At 37.6% G+C, this 27,186-nt stretch overlaps 2 protein-coding genes across 9 annotated transcripts in view; both read right to left on the bottom strand.

Annotated features, from left to right (window-relative positions):
• The window catches only part of usp54b (ubiquitin specific peptidase 54b), a 75,003-nt gene extending 67,178 nt beyond the window's left edge, over window positions 1–7,825 (bottom strand). For 2 of the 7 annotated variants that reach the window (XR_004340751.1, XM_032574195.1), the window contains exon 1: window positions 7,587–7,804. The gene's annotated coding sequence lies outside the window, so the exon portion shown is untranslated. Of the gene's footprint in view, window positions 1–6,931; window positions 6,953–7,586 lie in introns of those variants that run through there. The other 5 variants (XR_004340750.1, XM_032574191.1, XM_032574192.1 and 2 more) reach the window with 4 other exon arrangements.
• Window positions 7,826–13,143: 5,318 nt separating this feature from the next.
• On the bottom strand, window positions 13,144–23,398 carry myoz1b (myozenin 1b). Of its 2 annotated transcripts, none has more exons than XM_032574198.1 (6): window positions 23,267–23,398; window positions 20,221–20,307; window positions 15,707–15,873; window positions 15,561–15,630; window positions 14,828–15,008; window positions 13,144–13,668 (listed from the first exon to the last, which is right to left on the bottom strand). In XM_032574198.1, the coding sequence occupies exons 2-6, from the start codon at window positions 20,303–20,305 to the stop codon at window positions 13,437–13,439; spliced, it is 735 nt and encodes a 244-aa protein (XP_032430089.1). In that variant the 5' UTR covers window positions 20,306–20,307; window positions 23,267–23,398; the 3' UTR covers window positions 13,144–13,436. The 2 variants fall into 2 exon arrangements, with proteins under 2 accessions (XP_032430089.1, XP_032430090.1); XM_032574199.1 differs by having other exon boundaries at window positions 15,561–15,627.
• Window positions 23,399–27,186: the final 3,788 nt, after the last annotated feature.

The following is a 27,186-nucleotide window of genomic DNA, read 5'->3' as shown; positions in this document are numbered from 1 at the left end:
CCAAAGAACTTCGGGTCAATAAAACTTTCTAACTGCTGCTTTTTCTCTGGGTGAGTTTCTACAGATTGAATTATTATCGATTTATTGCCCAGCCCTTTTTGAAAACACTTTTCTACACTTAGATTTTTGTAAGAAGAAGGCTAAAATAAGGAAAACTGAAAAGGGCAAACACTGCATAGCCTTGTGATTTACCCCCATTTGCTCCCAACATTCCTGTCTATGTGTGCGTGAATAAGTTTTTATCAAAACAAGCAATTATGAAGCAAACAGCGACGTGGTGCGGCCAAATGGTGATGTACACGTCAGTGCAATTTGACGATGCGTAAAAACATTTTCATGCACAAAAGGTTTTCTAATTTCTTTGAATTTTCTAAAAACATGACATCGGTAACTTGAAGACAGTTCAGTCCAGACTTTTGTGACATTTACAGTTCACACCTGCTCTGTTCAGCAGCACAATGATTTCTGCAGGAGTTGCATTTTTTTCCCCAGTATGAAATACGAGGGATGGGGTGGAGAAAGGAGCGTCTGTCTACAGTCTGCAGGGAGAGAAGCATCCTGGAAAAGGTACGCTGCTACAGAAGTCTGTTTTTGTTTACGACACCTCAGTTCAGCCTCCATCAAGTCTGCTTTGGGTTTAGAGCGCTGCCAAAGGCTTTGTGGCAAATTCACAGAAGCTTCAAGCAGAATTTAAATCACTAGAATATAAAGAGGAAAGTTTTACCAGCTCACACACATGCAGTATACTGTAAAAACAAAAACAAAAAGGTATTTTTGGGCTAGTTTCTAGTGCAGATATACAGAAGAGGATTAGGGCCATTGAAAAATAAAACTTTAATCTCAGAATTCTGACTTTTTCTTCTGAGATTAAAGTCAGAATATTTTTTTTTTCCAGTGGCCCTAATTCTTTTACGTACTTTAAAGTGGAAAAAAAGTTGCCAGTGGAATAAGATATTTTTCCACATCATAAGTCTAAATGTCTTGTTCCACTGGGAGATTATTTCACTTATAACTAGTAGCTACTTTTTCATCAATATTAAGGAATTGTTTATTCCTATATGATGCTAAAAGGTTACTTGTAAGTCAGTACACTTAAAATAAGACAAAACTAAAATATTTGCACTAGAAAATAGAACATAAATACTTCAATTTTGTGTTTTTTCAGCATAGATGCTTTGAGAGATGTTTTCACATTATTTATCTCTGCACAGTTCTAGACATTTCAGCAGAAAATTTAGCTTCACTCTACAAACATTTTTACGCAAACAGATGCGATGCTGCGACCATTGAACAAACGTCGCAAGATTTCATATCTCCCATTTTAACATAAATTATAAAATAGGAAGCAGCATGAAAAATAAATAGTTACAAAATACCTTAACAAGATTAATACTGCAAACGTTTCTTATTATTTTAACTTCATTTTTGGATTTTATTTTCCAAAACTATAAATCCACCTTATTATGAGAGAGATCCAGAGTCACGTTGTAAGAAATACAGTCAAAATTCAGTGAACATTTGCAGTTTGAACTTGTGGTATTAGAATAATAAGACGTTAGAGGAACTGCGTTTTCAAAAGTCTGCTTCAGGGATTATCACCTCTGGTCCCAGAAGAGCATAGGTCACTGCTGAGTGACAGGACCAAACTGTGATGTTCTGGTGTTACATATTTAAACACAACTTCAGATGTGACCTCAATGAATTAGAATATGACTCAAAAGGTCATTTATTTCAGTAATTCAATTTGAAAAAGGAGACCAAAGAAGAAGGATTTTCAGCACAGAAATGTCAGCCAAATGAAGTGTACATCACAGGCACTCACTGCTTATTTAGGGCTTGTTTTACATTAAGTACAGCAAATGTAAAGTAGCAACAAATGGAGCTAATAAACTTTACACTCTGCCAAGGTGTTAAAAAAGCTCACTTTGCTTTATGAAAAATATATATTTCACATGTTTTTGTACTTCCATTTGGGTCTCAACTGTTCCTAGAAACTATCCAAGTGTTTAAAAAGACATGCAACTGTTTTTTTGGCAATAAATTCATATTTTAGGCTCTGCCTGTCACCTAGCGACCAGACTGGGCCTCCAGCACATTTGATCAGCTGGCTTTCCTGCTGTACAATGGCTGCTGGAAAAGACAAGAGTTTTGTTGTTGATTTACCATCCAGAAACCTCTTTCTGTATTCTTGTTGGTTGTTTACGAGGTTTTACTTACTACTACTACTTAGATGTACGGTTGTATAATTGTGAATCTGTTTGCAGCCATTTTCATGAGTGGGGGGAGGGGCGTGGCCAGCAGCAGCTTATTTGGATTTAAAGTGACAAGGGCCCTAAAACGGCTCAATCTGAAAAGAGCTCTAAACAAACAGAACTGAACAGACTAAAATCTCATTATCTAAAAAATGTAACAAACATGTTTCGTGTAGCCCATAGGCCGATCCTAATCTGTTCAAGGAAGTGTGCTTGTGTCCTCCAGCTCATCTGCACTGTTGGGACTGGTGTCTCTCACCTTCCTCTTGACAACACTCCATAGATTCTGTAAACAAAGTGATACCAACTGGTGCCAAGTCCTGCTGGAAAATAAATCAGTATCTCCATAAAGCTGCAGCAGAGGGAGGCATGAAGTATCCTGAAATACCTCAAGAACCAGACTTAACATCACTACAGTGTAGGACTGATCTGGTGATTATTGATTGGATTAACTGATTAACAACTAGATAGCAAAAGGTACTTAATAGAAAATTTATTTTAACTGAACTTGAACCACTTATGGAGTCTCAGTAGAATATATTTAAAGGTAAAGGACGTTTTTGTATCTTAAATGCAAAATGTACATATGTTTTTGTATAATTTATGCACAATTACTGCTCTGTGTTGTTTTTCCCCAGCAAATTCTCTTTTTTAGGGTTCGTATACTCTAGTTAGTGACTTATCGATTACTAAATTACTGGTCGATTATTTCAAACACTTACTCCAATTAATTGTTTCAGCCTTAATTAGATTTAAATTTCCAAGTAAAATCTATTTTCAAAGTTATAATTGTCAAAATGAACAGAAATAAATCTTTCTGATTTTGTTACTTGAATGAATCTCAGTGAATTCAATGAGCAGCCCAAGTATTTATTTTCATTATTTCCACTGCCTACAGGTCCAGGGCTAACTGCAGTGACTCGTTTCCTCCCGTATCGCATTGCTTAGCAGAGAAAAACATATTCGCCAACTCAACGACTGACCTCAGAGTTAGCTGGAAATAATCTGACACCATTTTGGATGATACTGCCTCTGCCTTTCACTGTTCCTGCTGTGTGTCAGTGTGACTTGTGACGGTGACACCAGTGTGAAACAAGCTGTACAAAGAGCTGATACTGTCCCCGAGGACAATAGCCTGTCTCTCACGCTGTCTCCATCCCACTCATGCAGCCATATAACACAAGAAGTACATTTTTGCAATTTGTAAAAGTTGAAAAAACTTAATTTTAATCTCTCTCTTGTCCATTTCTTTAACTTTATTACTTTTCCGTTCTCATTCCCTACCTTGTCCACCAATCATCTTTGTCTCTTTCCGTCCAGTTTCCAGACATGCATGCTCTCTTGTGCGTGCACACACAGCGGTTTCCTCATAACTGGGTTATGTGTAACTTCAAATAGCCTCGGTTGACAATAGGGAGAGCCCAGATTGCGTCCTCTCCTCTGTGCCTCTCATCCTTTCATCCCTCAGTTTTAACACTTAAACTGGTATGAAAAGTTACGTTTGTGCCCCACATGCAGCCGGCTACATGTTTGTACAAAGGGTTTGGCTTCAAGGTCATTTTCCTGCTGAGACTCTGCAACACTGAAGCACATGAGCGACTCCTCACACGAGCTGTGGGTATCCTTGCACAGTGTAGCCTATATGCAACCCATTATGCCCATGTCACATGTCCACCGCTAATCCTGTTAGCAGGAAACACAAAAACAGGCATGGAAATTTGCTTAATATTAGGCTATTACATAACCATCCTTATTTTCAATGCATGCTGGGAAACATGAGGTTCTCCCAGTTTGGGTCAGTGCAGAGGGAGAGGAGAAGAAAGAAAGGGAATGACGAGGAAAAAGAGAGAGGAGATTTTCCAAAGTGAGATAAGAGAAAAGGACAGAAAAGGAAACAGGGAAAGGAAAGAAAGAGGGAAAGGAAAGGAAAGGAAAGGAAAGGAAAGGAAAGGAAAGGAAAGGAAAGGAAAGGAAAGGAAAGGAAAGGAAAGGAAAGGAAAGGAAAGGAAAGGAAAGGAAAGGAAAGAAATATAGTGAAGGGAAGGAAACGAGGTAAAGAAAAAAATTTAAAAAGGAAAAGCAGAAAGAAAATGCTGCTAAATGAAATGAAATAGAACACAATACATTAAAATGAGGAAAGCAGAACAATAAATAAAACAAATTAATATGTGACAATCAAGGTAAAAGACAAACTAAAAGCAGAGTAGTTAGAGAGAAAACAGCAAACATATAAGAATAAAGAACCGGTCAGAGCAATAGGCTGAATGAACAGAAACATGTCAAAGCGTATAAATTACAAGAAAAAGAAGCTGCATCCCTTCCTGGTTTTAAAGGTCACAGGAGATATGCTACATGACAATGCCTTTACCGTTTGCATATCATCCCACGGACGGCAGCTGGACCGGCGCCACAAAGTCCGAAACACCTCAACTCACCTCAAATGTCAACAAACGGCCCGAAGACTCAATTTGGGGTCAGTCACACATGAGCAGCTCATGACAAACACTCCGAGGACTTAAACCAATTAGTGAATGTAAGAAAATTCAATATCCTTCGCTTTGAAATGTTTCACTGTATGGTCGGGGATCTGCGAAGAATAATTCCCATGACTTGTCGTCTGTAGACCGCCACACAGGTTCAGACATGCAGCTTCCTTTAATTTATCCCTCTTATGGTCCCACAACAGCAGACCGTGTTGGCTTCTGCATAATGCTAACGTTAAAATACCAGATAAATGAACAAGGACACAGTTGTCAACAAAGATCTTGCAGTGCATCTCTGCTACACAATGAGCTGAAAGGCTGGATATGGTGGAAGCTTAGGAGATCCTTATAAATTATAGAACCATCAGTAAGGACACGACTTGATGTTTGATGGGAAGCATGAACCAGAAACTCATGCACCATTCGTTCTGCTGGAATCCCTACATTTCTCTCATTACAAAGACAAACTTCTCTTTTTAAATACTTAGACACTCTCCTGTTCAGATGTAATCTTTTTAGATTATTGAATTGAGTGTTTGGTGTGAGTGAAGCTATTATTAAATTAAATTAGTTGGGAAACTGAAGTTCAGGAATGGTCATGTGGAAGAGCGAAGTGGGTCAAAAAGGTTTTACTGTATTCTATTTAACTGCTTTAATCAATTTATCAATCTAAACTGGAGGGTTCATTGTATCAATTACATGTTTATTGTCATGCCACAGCATAATAGTCAGATTTCAATCTGTTCTTTGACTAGACCACTCCTTAAAAGTGGACTTGCTTATGTTTTTTGGATTATCTTTGAGTCTGTTTCAGCCTACAGGAGTGTCTGGGTATGGAGAAGAATAATTCCCATCAGACCATCAGACTGCCACCATGTTTGATTGGGGATATGAAGCGATCTTTATGAAACTCTGTCAGTTCACCACCAGCTGCACCAGGATGCGGCCGTCCAAAACGTTATTGTCTCATCAGTCAACTAAATGTTTTTGCCAAATGTCTCAGGGGCTACGTTCACACTGCAGCCTGAATCGGATTTGATTGTTCACCCGTCCAAATACATGCAATTTTGTTTTCTAATATTAATCACCTATTGTGTCATATGGCTTTCATGTCATTCTGTAACCTCTTTGACTCTTTTTTTCTTCATTGACTGCTAGTCAGTCAAGATACTGTATAAGAAGTACGTGTGCTTGTAAGATTTAGTAGTTTCTACAATAAAGTTCTGTTTAAAACGCATATGGGATATCCACGTGGCATTCCAAAACAAAACAAAAAACGATCTGTGTTATTCAGACAGTCATGCAAAGATCATATATAGGTCGCATTAAGGCAAGAAAGAAAAAAAAGTATCGCAATTGAGTCACTTCAGGCTGAGGTGTGAAAGTAACCATGTTGAGAGAAGACATTAAGAAAAACAGAACGTTTCCTAATTAGTTATTGTGGTAGTTAAGCTGCTTTGTTGTAATGAGTTATACAAATAAACTTGACTTGACTTTAAAACCAACTCTAGAGTCAAAACCAAAATTCACAGAACAGGATGCAAGAAGGAACTAAGACACAAAAGAACTAGATAACATGGATATCTAAACACAAGTGAAAACAACAACAGAAAACAGCTTTGGATCATATTCCTGTGTTAGAGTGGCCCAGTCAAAGTCCATACCAAAAACAAAGTGAGAGTCAGTGACAGGACATAACATTTAGATTGTATCTCATCTGGATACAAAAGAATGGGCAAATAATTTAGTATCTGAATACCCAAATAATGCTCTGCAATAAAATTCCCACTTTCAAATCCCTAATTATTTGTCTTCAACTGCTTCGCGCTGGTCCGTCACATAAAATCTGAATAAAACCAAGTGAAGGCTGAGATAAAACATGGTACAGTTCGGCTAATTTCTGCTTCATTTCCAAAAACTCAAAGCTGACGGGAATTTAAACCTAAATGCCGAGGCGACATTTGAGCTCAGTTTGAAGGGCGAAGGTGTTGCGCATCCTCACGTGTGCGTGCGGTTTGTATTACTCGTGTTGTGGGGACATCCTTCGGTTAAAGCACCCCACGCTGCGTCCTAAACGGAGACTCTTTAACCATCTCCAAAAAAAACGAAACCTCACGAAATGCTGGCAATACGTTTCCCCCATTTTCTTTATTTTTTTTATGGCATTTTTTTTATTTATTTATTTAGAGAACTCACGTGTGTGCGCGCACGCGGCACAAGGCTGTCACCGTCCCGATAATGTGACGGCGCTATTGGCTGGACCAAAGTCATCAATCAGGCGGATCAAAGCCCGCAACTTTAAATCATTATGAGAGGAAGAGGAGGAGGAGGAAGAGAAGGAGGAAAAGAAGGTGATGACAGCGAAGCGCGAATCCGCCTCAACAAGAGGCTGCTGGCTGGGGTCTCCCGGACATCCATCAACAAGTCCGCGAACAGTCCAACAAACACGGTCCAAACCTCAAAACACTCAGGGACGCGCGGCCATGTGAGTTACAGCCTGAACTATTAACACCTGTAACTGATTTTAAGCCTGACGTGGTCCCATGATGACCACACACACACACACCTACACACACACACACCACACACACGCACACCCCCCCACACACACACACACCACCTGATAGAATAATGAAACTGAGAGCAGATACAAACTGAACCATGCTGGTGATGATGATGCTGCTGCTGATCCTGCTAACATATTAGTCATGATGATGATGATGATGATGATGATGATGATGATGATGATGATGCAGGGGAAAAAATGACAGCCAGCCTCAGAGCGCACATCTGGAGCACATCACACACATCTGGGAGATGCGATCCAAAGCACATAAAGAGACACACACACCTACTCTGTCCCCTCCAGTCCAGATCTGAGACCGGTCCGGTCCATTTGAGCCCGTGCAGAACACGCTGAGCAGTTCCTACTCACCCCGGCTGCTGTCGCCGCCAGTCCTCGTCCGATCGCGTGTCCTACCGTGTGATCAGACGGAAGAGAGGGCGAGTCGTGGGCGCATCTATCCCCCTCCTTCCTCCGTCCACCACCAGCGCCATCCAGCGCTGCGGTCGCGCTACGCTGCTCTCGCGATACCGAGCCATCGACTCTTACCGGCTGAGCCTGACAGAGTGACGTAGCGCGATTGTTGCGGATTGGCTTAGCTCGACGGCGCCGCCTTCCGGGCAAAACAAGGACGTAAACTATTATGGCAAGATAATTTATCAAATAATAAAGGCTTTCTAAGATAAAAACCTGGTTTCATACGGAAGGTCAAAGGTACAGAACATGAAAAAAGGAGTAAATCTGAGTAATCTTTACATATCGGACGATTTTTCAAACATTGAATTTTGTTTGGTGAAAATGTTCCTTTGCAATGCAACCAATGAATGAAAAAAAATCTAAAAGTAAAAAGTGTTTTATGTGAGAAAACGCTGCACATTTTAAATCTGAAAGTATGACAGCGTATTAGGGTCATACTCAACAAATAAAACAAAATTATGAGAATAAAGTCATAAAATTAAGAGAATAAAATTGTAATACTACAAAAATAAGCTTGAACAATTATTCCTGTAATTCATAAAATTACAGGAATAAACTCAGAGCTACTAGAATGAGTCATAATATTATGGGAATAAAGTCAATATTTTGAAAATAAAGCCAATTTTATAAGAATAAAGTCGTAATATTACCAGAATAAAACTGTAATATTATGACTTCATTCTCATAATACTATGACGTTATTATCATATTTTAATATGATTTTGTGGTATTTTGTAATGAATGTTTTGTGATACTCCGTTGTATAAAAGCAAACCCTGAGATTCATATAATATTTCAAGATATTTTAGTTCCAAAAAAGCCATTTTTTAAAAATGTTTTGGTTACAGTTTTCTTTTAAAATAGATTTTTTTTCAACTGATTACATAATAAAGAAACAAAATGTACATAATAGAAATGAAAAGGAAAGCATTAGCCACTTGTAAGTTCTGCTCTTGTATTATTTTATCCCCAATGTGGTTCCACTTAACTTTTACAAGCAGGATTTAAACTTGGATTTTAGTCGGTTGACTTGGGGGAGTCAAGCTGAGCACCAACATCTGTTCTCAAAATATACATAACCCTGGTAAATGCCATGTTTATGCAGTAATTCGTCATGGTGTTGATGTGATTAATTGCAATTGATACGGCTGGCTTGAGTAGAGTCACTTATATGTCCACGTTCAGCCATGTTGGTTTGGATAGATTTCTTCCATTGCTAAATAAAATGATCATTTGAAAACAGTTTTTGTGTGTGTGTGTGTGTGTGTGTGTGTGTTTTCTCAAACATTTGAAAAACATTTTGGGATTTTTTTTTTTTTACAATTCAAGACATTTATGTGACAAAAAAGAGCAAAAACACAAAAAGTTACACAATGCTGTGTAACTTTTCCACAGCATTGCAACATCGAGGTTTCACAACTCATTATGAGATTAACAAGTGACTAAAAGTTAAACATTTTTTATATTTTTTTTTCTAAAATACCACTTAACATAAGCCTTTTTCCACTTTACTGGCTAAACTAACTGATTCACATCTCTGTTTGTCCCATGATGAATTCTCAGCTTTTGTTCCAGGATTCATCCTTATACTTCTAGCTCAGTTTATTCCCTGCAAATAAGAAATCCACTCTGGCTTCATATATTATTAAATTGAATTACCAAATAACTTGATTACATAAGGTCACAGTTGTCAAAGTGATTTTCCAGAGCATCCCTATTGCACGTACAGAAGAGCTAAAAGGTTGGATATGATCTCTTTTTATAGGCTATCATGAAAGCTTCAGTGATTCTTATAAATTATGGAACTATCAGTGTATATAAGGAGAAGTCTTGATGTTTTTCATCTAGAAAAAGCAAAGGGATAAGAATCATGAATGACAGACGGGTTACCAGTGCACACACTTTGAAAAAATATTCATAACAATAGAAGTTTTCTACGTTTTGTAGCATTACAAACAAAAATAATGTCATGTAACCACCATTAGTAATCATCAGTAATCATGAAGGACTTGATAGAATCTAATTTTGAATGTTAAATGAAGAAAGCGCAAGATCGGGCATTGAATAAATATCACAACAGCCTGCCATAGAGTGTGAAACGCGCTCTCCTGTGCTGATGATGTCATGCCCCCCTGGCCTTACCTGTCGGAGCACAATCGCGTCTCTTCTTCTGCAGTTTTTTCTCTCCGCACTCGGCTGTAACCTGCTGGCAGCTACACGCAGAAGACATCTGCTTCATATCTGTATCTGGAGACGAGCCAGTGCCACTTATAGCGCCACAAGTTATTCATAGAGCAGGTGAGAGGTCATGGCGGCACAGACTAAATGTAGCGCTGGAGGTGTGGGAGAAAACGTTTTTCACAGCCATAACAAATGGACCTTATAGAAGATTGAAAAACAAATATGAATAGTGTCAGGTAAACTCTACAGGTGATTATATCCACAAACGTCGGTAGATTTTATTGGGATTTTATGTAGTATAACACAATAGGGCATGACTGTTTAGTGGGAGGAAATACAGATTTCAATATGTTTTATAAATAACATTAATCAAGATTGTGTAACTATTTTTAGCTGAGATTCTACATGCAACACATTTTGGAGTATGTGATAAACTGGCTAAGACTACTTGTCCTTTTAACATACTCATAATTTACTCTTTTTTAATCTAAAATTATTCATAGTGCTTTAGTTTAAACATTTCTGTTGTAACTTTGCTGCACACACTCTCCCGAGTTTGTTTGTTTGTTTGTTTGTAGTAGCATTAGGCTACAGTTTAGGTCCAAGCATATGTTTTTAAAGTTGTTGCGTCTCCTTGTAGTTCTAGGTAGCATAAGTAAATATAAATATAGATGGTGACAGAGGAGACAAGATGACATTTAAGATTGTTTTTTTTTTAGCTGTCTTCTCTACAGATTGATATTTAGGTTCAGGGAGAGCTTATGCTAACATAAAACAAACTTAGAAGAAAATTATAACTAAAAAAAAAAACCTAAATATACAAACTAGCAAAATAATCTAAATTATTTTTGTTTCTTTGTTTATTCACCTATGCTCATACCTTTGTTCAGATCCTAAATCCAGGACAGGTGAGTGAATAGCTTCATGTATTCTATTGTTTATTGTCTTTAAATTAACCTTTTTAGCTGCTTTTTATGAAATATTTTACTTTGCAAACCTTTTCTGTTGTTAATAAGTTTTTAAATTACATTAATAATCTTACTCATGTTTGCAAGTTACTGGGAATTTGTGTGGTTATTCAGTTAAACAAAGTTGATGCAAAGAAAAAGCTTTTTATATTCTTGAAGAATACTGTTCTGATTAAGACACTATAAGGATTTAAAAAAAAAAAAAACTAAATAGAAATATGACAGAAGAGGTGAAATTTACACCTAAGGAAGAAATGAAAGCATAAAGATGGCAGATATCAAATAAAATCCAGCAAGAAGGAACCCAAAATGTCTTACTGCCTTAAATGAGACTTGAACTGCACAACCTGAATGTCACTACATATTTTATCGCAGATTATAATTATTTTTCTCATCCTTCTGGTAAAATAGCTTCAGTTAAATCTGATTTGATGGAGCATGAATGTTGTTTTTGGGTGCCAAACTTTGACCGGGAGGATTTTAACGCTGTTTTTGCTTCCAGGATTGGTCCATTTTAAACTCCGTCCAGTTCCTTATCAAATCTAATAGGCTAACTTCTTTCTGTCCTGTCTGCTGTGTTGCTTGATCCTCATTATGCTGTTTGTTCACTGATGTACTTCTGAAGGCAATAGACGACAATGGATTTTATTTAGATGGGGATGAATATTAAGGTGCTGCTTATAGATTTTTAGTCATAAAAAACATAAGTTCTTTGCTTTAGAGAGGGAGCTGTACCTGAGGTCTTAGTTTAATTATCTGTCTGAATCGTTGAGCGTTGTGCTGACACCAGCAGCAGAGGTGACCGATGCTGGGAATCTGCCGGGCCACCAGGGAGCCTGGAAGACACTAAAGGACATTGTTTCTTTTCTTCATTATTAGCTGACGGGAGAGTACTGCTGTGGTAAAAGTCAGACATTGTTCCCTGAGGCCTCCTTATTTCTTGTGTGAGGTCTTCAAAGTCTTTAAACGTTAAAAAAAGAACTAAATTTAATGTCACTTGAGAGGGACACGTGCAATCACAATCACAATTCAGACTTAAATGGGACTTGTTACACAAAGTTCACATTTTGCACATTTTTATACTTCCATTTGGGTGTTAACTGGTTTAAAAAAAAACACCCAGACATTTTTTGGCAACAATATAATGTTTTTTGGTGTCTGGAAAAAGCGCAGTTTCAAAAAAAATCACAATCAAATGGCGCTGCGCAGTTACCTAGCAACGCCAGCCAAGCCCAGTCCCGTCACCTAGCAACCCAAGCAGAGCTACTGCATGTTTAGTCCGCTTAATTTACTGCTGTACAATGTCTGTTCTGAGTTGACTTACCGTTTAGAAACAACTTGCTGCATTCATGTTGGTGGTGCAGGAGGCTCTACTTCTGCTTTTCAAATATGTAAGGTTGTGTCATTGCACATGTGCTTGCAGCCATTTTCATGTGTCAGTTGTGGGACCGTATCCAGCAGCAGTTTATCTGGACTTAAAGTGACCAGACGCTCTAAAACAGCTCCTTCTGACAAGAGCTTAAAATAGGCACTGAGTAGTTTCACTGATGGATTATTTCACTTATATCTAAAACTTTTTCATCAGTATTAAGGAATTATTGACTTAAAACTAGTTCTCGTATCTTCATATTAAAGTTACTTGTAAGTCAATTTTGTCTTATTTCGTGTGTAGTAAGATATTTGCAGTAGAAAGTAGATCAAAAATAACATTTTGTTTGTGGCTTGAACACACATTTGCCTTACTTGGATAACATTTTCTCATGTCTTTCCCATTTTGAAGAGTGGCTTAGAGAAAAAACCCTTTGTGACACAATGTATGTATACACCCCTGGGAAATAAGAGGCTATGGATTATAATTAAGTTTTTGAACTCTGGCCAATTTAGAGAATATCGTTCATAAATTTAAGGGATGATGTTTGTGTTTTTTCCCCACTGAATGCAATGTGAATTTACATTGCTAATGAAAGTGCGGATAGCTGCATAGATCTGTGCTTTGCATGCTGTTTTACACCCATTTTCTTTCAACAACAAATTAGTGCTGCAGATGTCTTTACCAAGATCAGAAATGATTGTCCAAATAAAATATTTAGTTTCAAAGATACCTTTTGATCTCGCCTGACTGAGGAGGGGAGAAATGAATGAGATTTCAGTTCTACTCATTGTACTGTAATTAATTTTGCCACAACTAAAGTCAGTGTGGGGTGAACAGAAACCAGACATTCTGTAAAGGGGGACATTTATTGCATATTTACGTTATTTTAAGATTACAGCATGCAAATCTACTGCTATTCACCCAGGTCTGACATTAGCTGATTAACAGCGAAGAGTGTAAGCGTCACCAAAGGCTCACAATTTTTGTTTCCAATCAGTTAAAGTTGTGTGTTTAATAGATGCACCTCAGCAGGGCTGACAGAGCTGAAGTTATCAGCCTGTCTGACATGAATCCCAGAAGAGCTTTCTTTGTGTGTGATGAAGTCTTGGACTGTAAATATGCTCGTGTCTACATGTGTCTTCACAGGTCGTCCGTCTCGCCGTCGTAGAGGACCTCCACGTCCGGCTGGACGTGCGAGCTGCCGTCGCTGCAGACCCAGCCGATGGGCGTGCGGTTGAACGAGGGTCTTGAGCGGATGTCGGCCTGAAGGGTCGGGAGAGGCTCCTGCTCCTCACCGGCAGCGCTGACCTCCGGGAGCTCGAAGGTCAGCAGCTTGGACGCCTTTTCGATGCCGCCGTATGGCAGCGCCGTCCTGGGAAGAGAGAGAGAGAGAGGGAAAAAAAGCTAATTTGTCTTTTGTTGCAAAGTTTGTATAGATAAAGGAACAGATGAAGACGTTGTTTCTGGTTCTGACGTGGCTTAGTACAAGAAGTAGTTACATCAGTTTATATCAGACTTTTCATGGTCTGAATTCAGCTAAAGTGTGAACAGAGGTGGGTAGCTTATCCAAAAATTGTTCTCAAGCAAGAGTAGCACTACAACATATTTTTACCTCGGTTAAAATAAAAAGTAGCCACCAAGAAATCACTCAAGCAAGAGTGAAAAGTATTTGGTAAAAAGGCGACTTGAAAATAGGAAGTTAAGTAGACATTTTTTGTATTTTAAGGATCAAAATAAATGAAAATAATTCTTTAAAATAACATAATTACAAAGCAACAAAATCTGGCAAAAGAAAATTAAAAAAAAAATCTATTTCTTTCCATATACAACTTATGAATTTTTAACAAAAACTGCAGGTGTGTGTCTATGTCTGGTGAATATTTGGTTCATTAAGTTTTTTCTTCATTCGGTGAAATTAATCATTGTGGGTAAAATATGCAAACTTTTTACTCAAGAGTAGTGACACTTCAGTGTAGCAAACGTTTTCCTAAAAGTGCATTTTTTCCAAAAAGGTATTCAAGTAAATGTAATTACTTACTGCCCAATTTTGCTTGTGAATGGCCCCTAAACTCTTAAAATAACTTTGCTTCACAATCCAGTCCAGGCTGCAGTTTTCTGTGTTACTTTGCACCTTTTTATTAATTTTTCTTTCACTAAGCTTTCCATTAATATGCTTGAATACAGCACTCTGAGAACAAATGGCTTGATGACAGTGTAGATCATATTCCTCTATTAAACAGCTTTTTTGTGGTTTTATTTCATTTATTTTTCAAAAACTGAATTTTGAGCTTTCAGTAGTTGAGAGCTGTAATCGTCAATAAGTCTCATTATTTGATGTTTCACATGAAATCTTTTTTTTTTCTTCCATTTTTGGGGTCTTGCACATTTTTGAAACCACATACACTGAAACCTTTGCATACTTTTACATCCTCTGACAGTTAAAATGCAGAATAATTCCTATATGAAACGGTTTAAACTTTAAAGCACAACGACCTTTGAACCTGGTCATTTATTTTAGATCATGTTTGTACCTGTTGAAGCTTTTGTACTGAGGCAGGTCTGGGTGAATATGGATGGGTCCTGGCATGCAAGACTTCATGGTGGCTTTCAGTTCCTCGTCCGTCATGGCTCGTTCCCATGGCGATATGTAGGTGCGAACATACTCCTTCCTCCTCTTTGCCTTTTCCAGATTATCTACTGCCTCTTCCACCTCTGAGATTTGCAAAGTTTAGAAATAACATACATGAAAAGCTCATATATCCAAACTAGGACTGAATTGGATTAATTGTGATGGATCAGTTATTGAAACAATTTTAGTAATCGATTAATTGTTAACTAGAGCATATAGAATCAGAAATAGGCCATTTACTGAAAAAAAAATTATATTCAGAGCAGTATTTAAGTCAAAACTGTACAACATAGCCTACTGTAGCCTATTTTGCATTTAAGATAAAAAAAAAAAAACCATTTGTCTGCAAATATGTTTTACCTAGAACTCCTCAAGTGGCGTAGTTTTAGCTTTACCCTGTTCAAATTCACTAAAGAAATACTATGTTACTGCATTTTAGCCAATAAAATGTTTATTTTCTTAATTAAAAAAGGGAATAGAGTTATTTATTTCCACCTTTTAATAAATTTCTGGTATTGTATAAAGTAGCATTAAGTGGTTAAAAGAAAACTCTGTAGAATCTGCTACTTTTTTGTCCAATTAATCAGTTAATTAATTGATAACTGAAATAATAATTTGTTGCAGTCTGAACCTACTTTCTTCTTTTGGCTTCTCTGGTTTTGGTGGAACAGGAGGCGGAGACATCAGCAGATTCTGGAGGTTCTGCTGGAAGACAGAAACAGCCGATAGAAGCTCCTGAACTCAACACAAGAGGAGATCCGTTCGATGTTTGAAGCCCCACCATGTTCTCGTTGCTCACGATGAACCTCTCAACTCTCTGCTGCCTCATCCTGAACATCTTGGAGCCCTTGTTCTTCATCAGGGAAAGCTCCTCCAGCATCACGTCCTTCGGCGTCTTGATCTTGGTGCCCAGGTCGAATTGAGCAGCATTCGGGTCCAGCTCGTCCTCTGTCGGGATGAGAAAGGAAGACGAAAATAGCGCTCTCTGGGTAAAAGGTACGTATGCGATCAGCAGATTTGAACATTTTTGTTTGTCTATGCTTAATTCAGAATTATATTTCAACTTAAAAGATCAGAAATTTTCAAATAAATAGACTAACTCTGCAGTCTGTCTGAAGTTTAAAAAGAGAAATATTGAGAATATTAACGCTTGGATTGTATGACTTTTATTTGAAAAGGTTCATTTAATCCCCAGGAATTAGAACAAACTTAGAATCCAGAGAAACTCATATTAGTTTCTATGAGTAGAAACTACTCATTACCTTAGATCAACATTTAGCATTAAACTAATAAGACCTAGATAAACTCCTGTTAGATTACAAATCTATAACAAACTTAGAAATTACTACTTTATAGAATCAAACATGGAGAACCAACATCTAATTTGATCAGATCTAGAATCCAGAAAAACCCCTATTAGCTTATAAATTACGGACTATTTATTCTTATTAAACATGGGGAACCTACATGTAGTTCTATGTTTTCATAGAACTACATATTTGTCTTTTTATCTTTCATTTGGTTTGTTTTATTTGTGTTTCCTTCTAATTCATGTAAAGCAATTTGAACTGCCTTGTTGTTGAAAATGTGCCATATAAATAAAATTACCTCACCTTATCTTTTATCAAATATTTAAGTTGTAAACATTAGATAGATAAAATTGTGTGAAACCCACATATTGATATTTTAACCTACAACAAAGTCAAATTTTTATTTTCTGGCTATGTTTCATTTTTAAAGGTAAACAATGTTCCTTTTTTGTTAGACATTCAATCCCATCAGTTATGTGGAAACTAGTTTTGCTGCTATTTAAAATGTAAATTATGAAGTGTTTAATTTTGAAGATAATTCATGACTTATTTTATACTGCAGTCTTGATCAGTTTTTCATCCAGTAGCAATAGTAATCTGAAATTGTAAAAAGAACCTTGTGAATGATCATCTCAAGTTTTCCCAGATGTCAGATTTTTTCCTCTTGCTGGCTCCATTTCAAATAAGTTTATTCGTGTAGCACATTTCAGCAACATTGCAGTTTCAAAGTGTTTTACATAATAAAAAACACAAATATGAAGTCACAAAATATACCATAATCAACCATTGAGAAAACCAATAACAAACATTACATGTTGATGAGTCCCATCATCAAAACCGTTAATATACATGAACTATAAAAGGTTCCTTTTATTTCGGCCACTGCTGAAGACAAATACTCCTCTGATGCGATCAAATACAATAACCCATGAAGCGGCACGGCTCATCATGCTTTTATTTTGACATCATGCTTTTATTTACAGCCCGGTGCGGCTTAAATATGTACGTTTCCAGGTTTTTGGGGGTTTTCTTTAAACTTCATAGATGCGGCTTATAGTAAGGTGCGCTCTATAGTCCGGAAAATATGGTACTTTAAGTGCGAAGTGAGGGTACTAGCCACTAATAAATGTGTTTTTAGCAGTAGGCTATACTTGGCTGTACTCTCAGTAGTGACCTGGAGTGTGAACCTGTTGTGTGGTCTCATGCCTCCGGGGCGTTTGAGGGGTCAGCAGGTCAAGGCATTATAGAACAAGTGTGCAGTGGGGGAATGTCAGAGCAGCTTTTAGTTTGTTTGTGAAGGGAATTCCTCATAACACGCATGGCCTCTCCTGTCTGCTACTCTGGATGGAGAGCTGTGATGGATTTTACTCCTCATAAAAGCACGCTCCTCATCCACCATGTAAACCCTGATATCACTCATAACACCTGGAGTCCAGCCACAAACCCCTGTCCTCCCGCCTTCCTCTCTCATGCAGACTCGTCTATAAAGCTGAAAGTTGGCATTGCAGAGCCGCGGAGAGCTGTTAGCGGCGCATCATAAATCAGGCTTGTGCCGGCTGTTGTGTGTTAAGTTTGTATATATGGAAAAGAAATATTGAGGATGCCGAGCAGAGCCAAGTCTCCCACAGGGATATTTATTAGTGTTGTTTGAGAAGAACGAGAAAGTAGCGGTGACTGGGAAGAAACCGAGCAGACGGAGAAGAGGCAGGACCGGACAGACGGACAGCAGATAGTGGGAGAGAGTTATGTGATGGAAAAGGCAGAGGGGATGATGGAGAGATGTGTTGGTATTAACTGGAGCAAAATAAGGGATAAGCAGGATTAGCTGCCGAATGACTGACTGAAAACAAACCGGTAGGATACAGATGTAGCTGCAGATGGGACAGCAGACGGACCGGAACCGGAAAAAATGAGACAAACAGGGAGAGACCTCGGCAGATTGTTGAATGGCAGATGTAACCATGGGTGCAAGGCGGTCAATCGCATTCAGACTTCAGATTTTACCTTAGAGTATCTACTGCACAAATAAAAAAATGCCAAGTATTTTTAGTCTAGTTTCTAGTGCAAACATATAAGCACATAGGCCTGTCACAATAAACAATAAATCAGTTAATCGCATAAAAAATTAGAAGAAACTCAATAATTTTCATTTGCTTGATTTATTGTTTTTCTCTTTTTTCTCTGTTTTTGCCAAAAACTGACTGATAAAAGTCTTCAATCTGGAGTTTTGGACTCAACTATCCCTTTTTTTGAAAGATAATTTAGTTTACAGAGACTTTATAATTTATTTTATATCTTGTTTCTGTTGTTTTCTATATTTATTTTGTATTTTCCAAATGTCTCCCAGTTCCAGTGTTTAAATGTTAAGTAAAATTTAAAGTTAATTCATCTTTGAGAATGTGTTCTTGCATTTTCATGTCATTATTGAAATTATATTACTTGAAAATGTTCTCAAAACAACAATGGTATCGTTTATCGCAATAAGCTCCGGGACAATTTATTGTCTAGCACAATTTGTTATTGTGACAGGCCTATTAGCACACTTGAAATAAGACAAAACTGACTTATAAGTAACTTTTCAGCAAAATATAGAAGATGGCTTTAAGCAAATAACTCCTTTTATGTTGATGAAAAATTACTATTTTCACTGGAAAGTCTTTTTGACTTAAAATGTGGGAAAAATGTCTCAAGTGAAATAATCTGCCAGTGGAACTAGTAATGTTTCATCAATATTAAGGCATTGTTTGCTTAAAACAAGCTCTTTATTTTGCTAAAAAGGTGCTTGTGAGTTAGTTTTGAATTATTTCAAGATTTTTTTTGAAGATTTGCATGAAATACACAGAGATTTATGTGTTGTGTAAGTCCTACAAGCTAAGTTGACCTCAGATCATCACTAATTTAATAACTAGAGGAGAAAAACCCAAGTGAATGCATCTATTTATCCATTAGTTAACACATTTTTATCCTTTAGTGGATGGAGCGGCTGTTCACTCCTCAGACAGTTCACTTGTCAATCACACACCTTTGTGCATCTGATAGAGTACCTGCAGCAGGATGATGTGGACCAATCAAAGTTGTTTTGAAGTTACATAATTTAAAAAAAAACTTACCAAAAATCAGCATTAGTATAGCCAGAGTACTTTGAAATTCTGCTTCAGTCCATCTTTTACAGGTGACACAACCATAGATGTCAATAAAAAAAGCCTCATAAAGATTTACCCAGTACAATTAGAAGAAAAAAAAAATCTTGGTGTTTCCCCTAATAGAAATAATGCACTTTGTGTTTGAACCATTTGAAGGATGCACAGCTTGAGTTTGAACAGATGGACCCACTGGTGGGCCTGGCAGAAAGAGCTGCATTAAGCATTCTGTTTCTGAAGGACCATTCCTGCAGGATGGGAAACTTCTGAGTCATTTTGGACGAAATACAGGAATAAACCACCAAACACAGCCAATGTAGCTGAACAAAGCAAAGAACAGCAAGTGGAAAGAGAGCTAATATTAGCAGGGGAATGCTAAATTCAGTTTGACCCAATGTTAACTTTTTTTGCTATAGTTTTGCAGCTTAATGTAATTATATTCACACTAATAAAATGAGTGCAAAGTCAACATGTGCTATTCTGTGTTGTCTGTTAGGGTGACAGATTTGTGGCCGCCTTGCCATCCGATAACGACCCGCCACCCTCCAGGAGATTCCACATGCATGTTGGCTATCCTGTTACCACCAGGAACACTTAAGTGTGTGTGTGGGCGTGTGTGTGTGTTTAATCGTGGTATCATGCAACCTCATACAATGATTCACACCCACGCAGTTCGCTCTGCAACATGCTGACAGGGCAGACGGCAAACGAATGCAGAAGATTTGTTCTTCAGTCAAGCGTGTAATGAAGTCGCAGCAGGTAAAGGAGGATTTTGAAAGCGTCCCGATTAAGCAGCATGTTTAAATGCATGACTGTTTGCTTTATGTGACTACCGCAGGCTTTACCATTCTGGCTGATGTGGGAAAGGTCAGTGATGATCTTGCTGGCCTTCTTCCTCTTGTTAGAAGGGGCAGAGCTTGAGAGAGGCATAGCTGAAAGACAAAGCAGAGCAATGTTTTTGACATTTTGTTTGTTTTTCTTTTTTAGATCAAATGTCAGGTGCATCTCCCTGAATCAGAATATCAGTGAAAGGGTATTTAATTTCAGAAATTTATTTTCAAATAGTGAGACTCGGGATGCATAGATAGATGGATACAAAATGCAAAAGTATTTTTTGTCTCATTTTTAGTGCAAATATCTTAGTAAACTTGCACTAAAACAAAACTAACTTGCAAATAACTTTTCTTCAAGATATAGATGTACATTTTTTCAAGTCAATAATTCTTCTACAAGCACAAATTAACAAAAAGTACTAGTTCCTCTGGCAGTTTATTTAACTTGTAACATGAAAATATTTAATTGTTGTGACAAAATTTCAGTGGAACCAGCAAAAAATAAAAATAAAAATCAATATTTAGGAATTATTGATTTAAAACAAGCTCCTATATATTAATTGAAAGTTACTTGTAAGTTAATTTTGTCTTATTTTAAGAGTATTAAGATATTTGCACTAGAAACTAGACAAGAAGAATTGTAAGATTTTGTGTGATAGATAGATAGATATTATATTATACATTATACAAAATTTACATTTTGCATGTTTTGTACTTCCATTTCTGCTTCTTACAACAGACCAAGAACTTAAGAAAACCACCCAGTTATTTTTGGGCAACAAGTTAAAGTTTTTTTCTGGCGTCTGGAAAATTAACTGTTTAAAAACGTACAGATTGTTATGTCACATTGAGCCGTTACCTAGCAACCCCAGTCGAGCCCAGCTGACTACCTAGCAAACCAAACGAAACTCCTGCACATTTGGTCATCTAGTTTTACTGCTGTATTTGCTGTATAAGGGCTGCTGGGGAAAAGGCAAGTGTTTTATTATTGACTTACCATTTAGAAACCACTTGCTGCACTTGGTGGTTGTGCAGGAGGCCCTACTTTTGCTTTTCGATGATGTAGGGTTGTATGATAGCGGATTTGTTTGCAGCCATTTTCATGTGTTAGTGTAAACATTGAGTTGGGAGGCGTGGCCAGCGGCAGATTATTTGGATTTAAAGTGACAAGACGTCCTAAAAATAGGCAGAACTGACCAGACTAAACTATCATTATCTAAGAATAATTTTGTGCAAAAAATGTGATGAACTCTTTGCTTTACCTTTGAGTGTTGAGCTTCATTTACATTTAATAATTTATTTCTTCAACAGAACAATTTGTTTTATCCTTGTTCTGTTTTTCTCAATAAGATGATTTCTTGTCAAAACAATAACAGTAGCTCTCTAATATTGATAATAGTAGGTCAAATGTGTGAGATGTAAACAGTGGCGCCCCCAAGAGGTTGGCAATAAGTCCTGAAAAATGCTGGCCACCTTATTCCTCCCCCCAGATAATCATGTTCATGTCACAAGACATGAACATGAGAGTCATCTTCTTCAATGAAATCAATAATAATACAACCTAATAAATAAATAAAATAATAAACTTTTGTTTAAGCTTTGTCCTCCTAAAACTTTTACTGCCCTCGTCCGGCTTTGTTTGCAGCCAAACAAAGCTGCGGCTTTTTCTGTGACAAATTTTCTGGGGACGCCACTGGATGTGAGGCATAGTTTAATAGTTTAGAGCCTCACAGAAAGAGAAACAAGAGGTTGAACGGATGGGAGAGAAATCTAATCCAGGAAAAGTTTGCTGACCATCTGAGAATAATGAAGTTGCACATGAGCCTCAGTTGGTTGTGGTTCCCAGCAGACTTTCAGAGGGTCCCTTAATCAAGGGAAGCTCACTTCAAACAAGGCGTCCAGCCCCACGCGTCTCCTTGAGGACATTAATTTGTGGTGGCGGCTTTTCATCTCTCTTGACTAACCACTCAGATGCGGTTCCAGCGGTATGTCGCTGTCAGTTGAACAGGTCGAAAGCAATTATGCAAAGCTGGGGGTGAGTCCCAGCGCGCAAGAAGAAGCAGAAGGGTCCGTCTACAGGGAGGCAGTTAATGTAATTGCTTTTCATCCTCTGTAATTGAAGCTCATTTCCTAGCTGCGTACTCTGTCCTGTGTGAGCTATTTTTATGAGTCCATGTTGTACAGCACACAAAAACACTCCTGGATTTGCACTCAGACAGCTTCTCCCCTGTGATTAATGCGAGCCGGTGGGGGCAGGATTAAAAGCTGGAGATTACAGGTGTTTTTTCAGGATGTTGAGGGGAAACGGAGGCCAACAAGGAGCCGGCGGCAGCGCTGGCTACAGGAGCTGAACGCGAGGGCCCGTGTGGGTCCAGTTACCAGCACCTCCAAAGAGAAGAGGCGCTCCTGTCCCCCTTAACCGGCCGGTTTTAGCTCCAGATAAATCTGCAGGAGACAGCTGGGGAGGAAGGGCATCAGTCAGCACATTCCCAGATACATCCATCTGCGCAGACTAAAAACTCCACCGCATTCCTCACAGTGTAAGACGAGGTGAAAAAAGTCCCCAATCAACATCTCATTTGGTTAAAATAACGGAGCTCCATTTCAAAATAGATTAAACCAGTCATGATAATGCAGCTATTACTTATTTTTAGTTTCTCTTCTAAAACTGAGATGCTAAAATCTGCTTCCTAGGTCACGTAGATGCATCCAAAACATGCCAAATTATCTGATAATTTAGATCCACACTGCAAAAACACAGAATTTTACCAAGTATTTTTGCTTTCTTCTTATAAGAGGAGCTAGTGGTTTGTCATCAATATTAAGGATTTATTTACTTAAAACAAGCTTCTATGTTTTGCTGATAAGTTACTTGTAAGTTAGTTTTGTCTTTCTTCAAGTGACCTAAGATATTTGTACTAGAATCTAGACCAAAAATGCTTTGTTAGATCTTTTGTTTTTGCTTTTCAGATAGCACTTTTTGCATTATGTAGAAACAAGAATATCTTTTGGGCGGTCACCATTGCTGTCACACACCTTCATGTTTCTTGTGTCTTACCTGTGAGACGTCGGGTTTCCGCAGGAGGAAGATCCAGGTTCCAGACGAACAGGAATCTAGATTCCCAGATCTCGTATTGTACTGCCTGCCGTCTTCTTTGCTCTGCAGAGACTGAAACCCAACCAGCCGGGTTCTTCTTGTGCTATGGACCACCAGGTCGTGTTCAGGGCAGGCGGGGGTAAGAGGTATATTGACGGGTGGGTGTGGTGTTTTCATTTCACATTTTGTCAAAATGAACTTCAAATTATTATTTCTTAGTTGCGTTTGGAGTTGAAACGAGACGATTGTAAACGCTGCTTTAGAAAAGACATTAGCATAGAATTGGTTATATTCTGCAAGTTAAGTTTAAAATGCATAGTGTATTTACAAGAAAAAATATTAAAAGAAATGTCATTTATAATTTGAGGAGAAATTATGGAATTTCTATTTTTAGTTTTGTTGAAATTTTTTTTTAAAGTTTTAACTAAACAAATACAATGTTTCAGTTTACGATATAAATCTGTGCAAGACTCAAATCAAAGAGAGAGGATCAATTTTTAATTTTAACAAAATAATAAAACACAATACGCTATCACTCAGAGTTCTGTATCATTACAAATATACTGTATCTTCTTTCTTAGTCATTTATTTATTTTTATATAGATATTCCATGGTTAGTGTTTAAAGATGCATCGATATAAATGATTGATGCTTTGTGCTTATTTTTTTAGATAAATGACTTTTGAGAGAAAGGTAAACTATAAAACGTCCAATTTTGTTCTTTTTAATCCTTTTTATTCAAAACCTTTGCTTATATCGACAAGTGACATGTTGATTTTAAACTCAGACATGTACTAAATAGTCATTTAGACTAGGAAAAATTCATTTTGCCAACAACAACATTACGTTGCCAGATTACAGTTTGCAAATTCACACAGGAAAAGAGGTCTTAGTTTTTGGAGGCAGGTTGAAATGGAATCTGATTAAACTGAAACTGAATTGTTTTTCCATAACAATAATTATTAAATTGGAAGAAAAAAGGTGGAAGCCTCCAAGGATGACCATCCAAAGTGGGAGGTACGGAAGTGGCAGCATCATGTTGCTGTGCTGCAGGAGGGACTGGTGCGCTTCATAGAATAGATAGAATCATTCATGGGGAAAAATATTATCTGGAAATATTGAAGAAACTTCTCAAAACACCAGTCAGGAACTCAAAGACATGGTAAGCATATTGCCAAATTAGCTAGTGAGTGGCTTAAAGTAAACATTTAAGTAATTTGGATATGTAAAAAGTCTTCAGATAAACAGTATTTCTTCTTGAAGTTTTGAAAATTCATGAAACATCCAATATTTTGTTAGTCTCTTTATTCCAAGTGTTCATGTCTGTTTCATTTAGTCATTTTCCCTCAGCTTCTGCTGTCATGCTCCCCACATCGCTGCCACACATTAAATTAATTAGACTAGCCTCCTCTTTGCTCCAGTAATCACTCTTTCTGGTGTTTACTGTATACATCCCATTTTGTTTCACTCTCTTTTGGATGTGAAATATCATATCAAAATTCTGTTTTATTACAATTCTTCCTGATTTTTGCCTTTGTGTCTCCATTTCAGTAGATATATTTGGGCTGGAATTAATTTCATTTATATTCTTATTAAAAGAAATCATGGTTGCTGCACGTATTCCCCGCCTAAGAATTTCTGTAAAATGAATTTGGTTTTAAATTGATCAGATTACCCATCAAATTCCAATTTATACATGAATTCCTGTTTCTCTGGAGTATAAACATAACCACAATGAGTTGAATGAAAAGAAACTTTGTATCATTTCTCATATTTTATGTTCTTATCCCAGTCTGCATGAATTAGGGAAAATGACCACTACTTATGGATATTTTCCCTCCTTTGACCCCTGACCCAAAACACACAATCCTGTTGACCTAGAAATAGTGACAGGATGTGCGCGGCCATATGAGGTGGCACTTCCTCTGTGCTCCCAATCACATTTGAAAAAGCCATCAGAATTAAGAGTTTAGTACCGTGCCAAACAGTTTGAGATTAACAGCTCCAAAAATACTTGAAATGGGTCATTTGAGTTTGAGTGTGAGTAGGGGTGTGTGTGTGTGTGTGCGGGGGCATGTGTTTGTGTGTGTGTGTGTACACCAGGTTTTCATATCCTTATGGGAACCTATTTCTGTCTACAATGTGAGGTTATAGGGACCATTTCTCCTTGTGGGGACATTTTCTTGGTCCCCATAAGGGAAATTGTTGGTTTTGGGTTAGTGGTTAGGTCTGTGATGGTTAGGTTTAGGGTAAAGGTTAAGGTAAGGGTTTGGTATGTGATGGTTAGGGTTATATGGTTAGGGTTAGGATTATGGGTAAGGGTTAGGCTGTAGAAATTAATGGAAGTCAATGTGAAGTCCCCACAAGTGATGAAAACACGACTGTGTGTGGGGGTGTGTGTGTGTGTGGGGGGGGGGGGGGGGGGGGGGTTTAACTGCATGTCAGGGGTCGTTTAGGTTTGTGAGAACCAAAGCTTGACCCAACAAGATCAATTACCTTATTTATTTTAAGCTAAAAGAATTAGATTAGTTAAATAAGCTTTTAGCAGAAGGGTTAGAATAAAGAGCTCAAGCGTAATTTTAATAATTTATTCTCTCCAGGCTTCTGGAATAACTTCTAAATAAAAACAGCCATAAATGTCATAATGAAGAATTTTATTTTCATGTGTGTTTCCTCTTTGAGTTGCAGAGCAGTTAGCTTACCATCAGATCTGGACAGGACTAAAGTTAGCACTGAGCGATAGTCCCTTACTGTCAACTGATCGCGCTCGAGGGTTAAAGGTTAGATCCCTTTACGTGCTTGGGTTTCACAGCTCCAAGGCCTTTAGATGGATGACATTAAGCAGCTTTAAGATGTAGGTCAATGTTGGAGGGAAAATTAAACATAAAAGGCAAAACAACTAAAGAAAAGTCTACTTTGCTTAATTTTTGTCCTAGTCTTCCAATAATATTTAGTATTAATGGTGACCTATTATGTAAAATCCACATTTTGGATGTTTTTGTTCTTCTGTTCGGGTCTCAACTGCTTCTTAAAACAACCACTGACTTTAAAAAAAAAACTGCCATTATTTGGCAATAAGTTCATGTTTTTTGATAGTCAAGTCACAATCGGGCACTGCACTATTAGCTAACAACTCCAGCGGCGGTCCAGTACATTTGGGCAGCTGATTTTTACTGCTGTCTGAGCAGAACAATGAATGCTTTAAAAGACATGTTCTTTGTTGTTGTCTTCAGAAAACACTTTCTGCATTCTTGTTGATTGAATCTGCTTTTCAAAGACGCATAGTTGTACAATTGTGAATCTGTTTGCAGCTGTTTTCTCGTGCGAGTGTAAACCTTAACTTAGCTGGGCGACCATAATGGTCCATCATCTCACCAGAACAGAACAACTTTTTTATCAAGTTGCCGAGCCTTTCCAAGTCCCTGGTTCTGATGCTGCTACCTCAACCAAAGATGGGAGAGGAGATAAACCTCTCCACAACAGACCTATAGAAGATCTACAGCTTCTTGTTGCAAACCACTGAAACCATTAATTAGTCACAAGTAATTGAATAAAGTTCATTAAACTTATCTTATTTACATTTGTTTACCATGACAACTTAATTTGAAGCATGCTGGTGGCAGCATCATGCTGGTGGGACGCTTTTCTATACCAAGCACATCCATGGCTACCAGTTTATGGTAGAGAAGGATGAAGATAATAGGGATGGAAAATGAAAATAAAAGTAACCCTAATGTCCTATGATTTTTATGTGTAAAAAAAAGGAAAACCATATTTTGTATTCCTTATATTCCCCTTTTATTTTATAATTATAAATCATCTGTTATATAAAATTTTATGAGTATGCTTTGAAGTTGTCATTGTACAATTGCAAAATGCAA

Source organism: Xiphophorus hellerii, chromosome 10 (genome assembly GCF_003331165.1).
Source record: "Xiphophorus hellerii strain 12219 chromosome 10, Xiphophorus_hellerii-4.1, whole genome shotgun sequence".
NCBI lineage: Eukaryota > Metazoa > Chordata > Actinopteri > Cyprinodontiformes > Poeciliidae > Xiphophorus > Xiphophorus hellerii.
This window is presented reverse-complemented; position numbering and strand designations above follow the sequence as displayed.

Excerpts from the sequence above, each read along its gene's own strand:
- myoz1b (XM_032574198.1), bottom strand. The coding sequence starts at position 20,305 with ATGCCTCTCTCAAGCTCTGCCCCTTCTAACAAGAGGAAGAAGGCCAGC. Across the intron at positions 15,631-15,706 it reads TCGTGAGCAACGAGAACATG|CAGAACCTCCAGAATCTGCT; the intron begins GTGGGGCTTCAA and ends TCTGTCTTCCAG. Across the intron at positions 15,009-15,560 it reads AGAGAAGCCAAAAGAAGAAA|AGGTGGAAGAGGCAGTAGAT; the intron begins GTAGGTTCAGAC and ends TGCAAATCTCAG.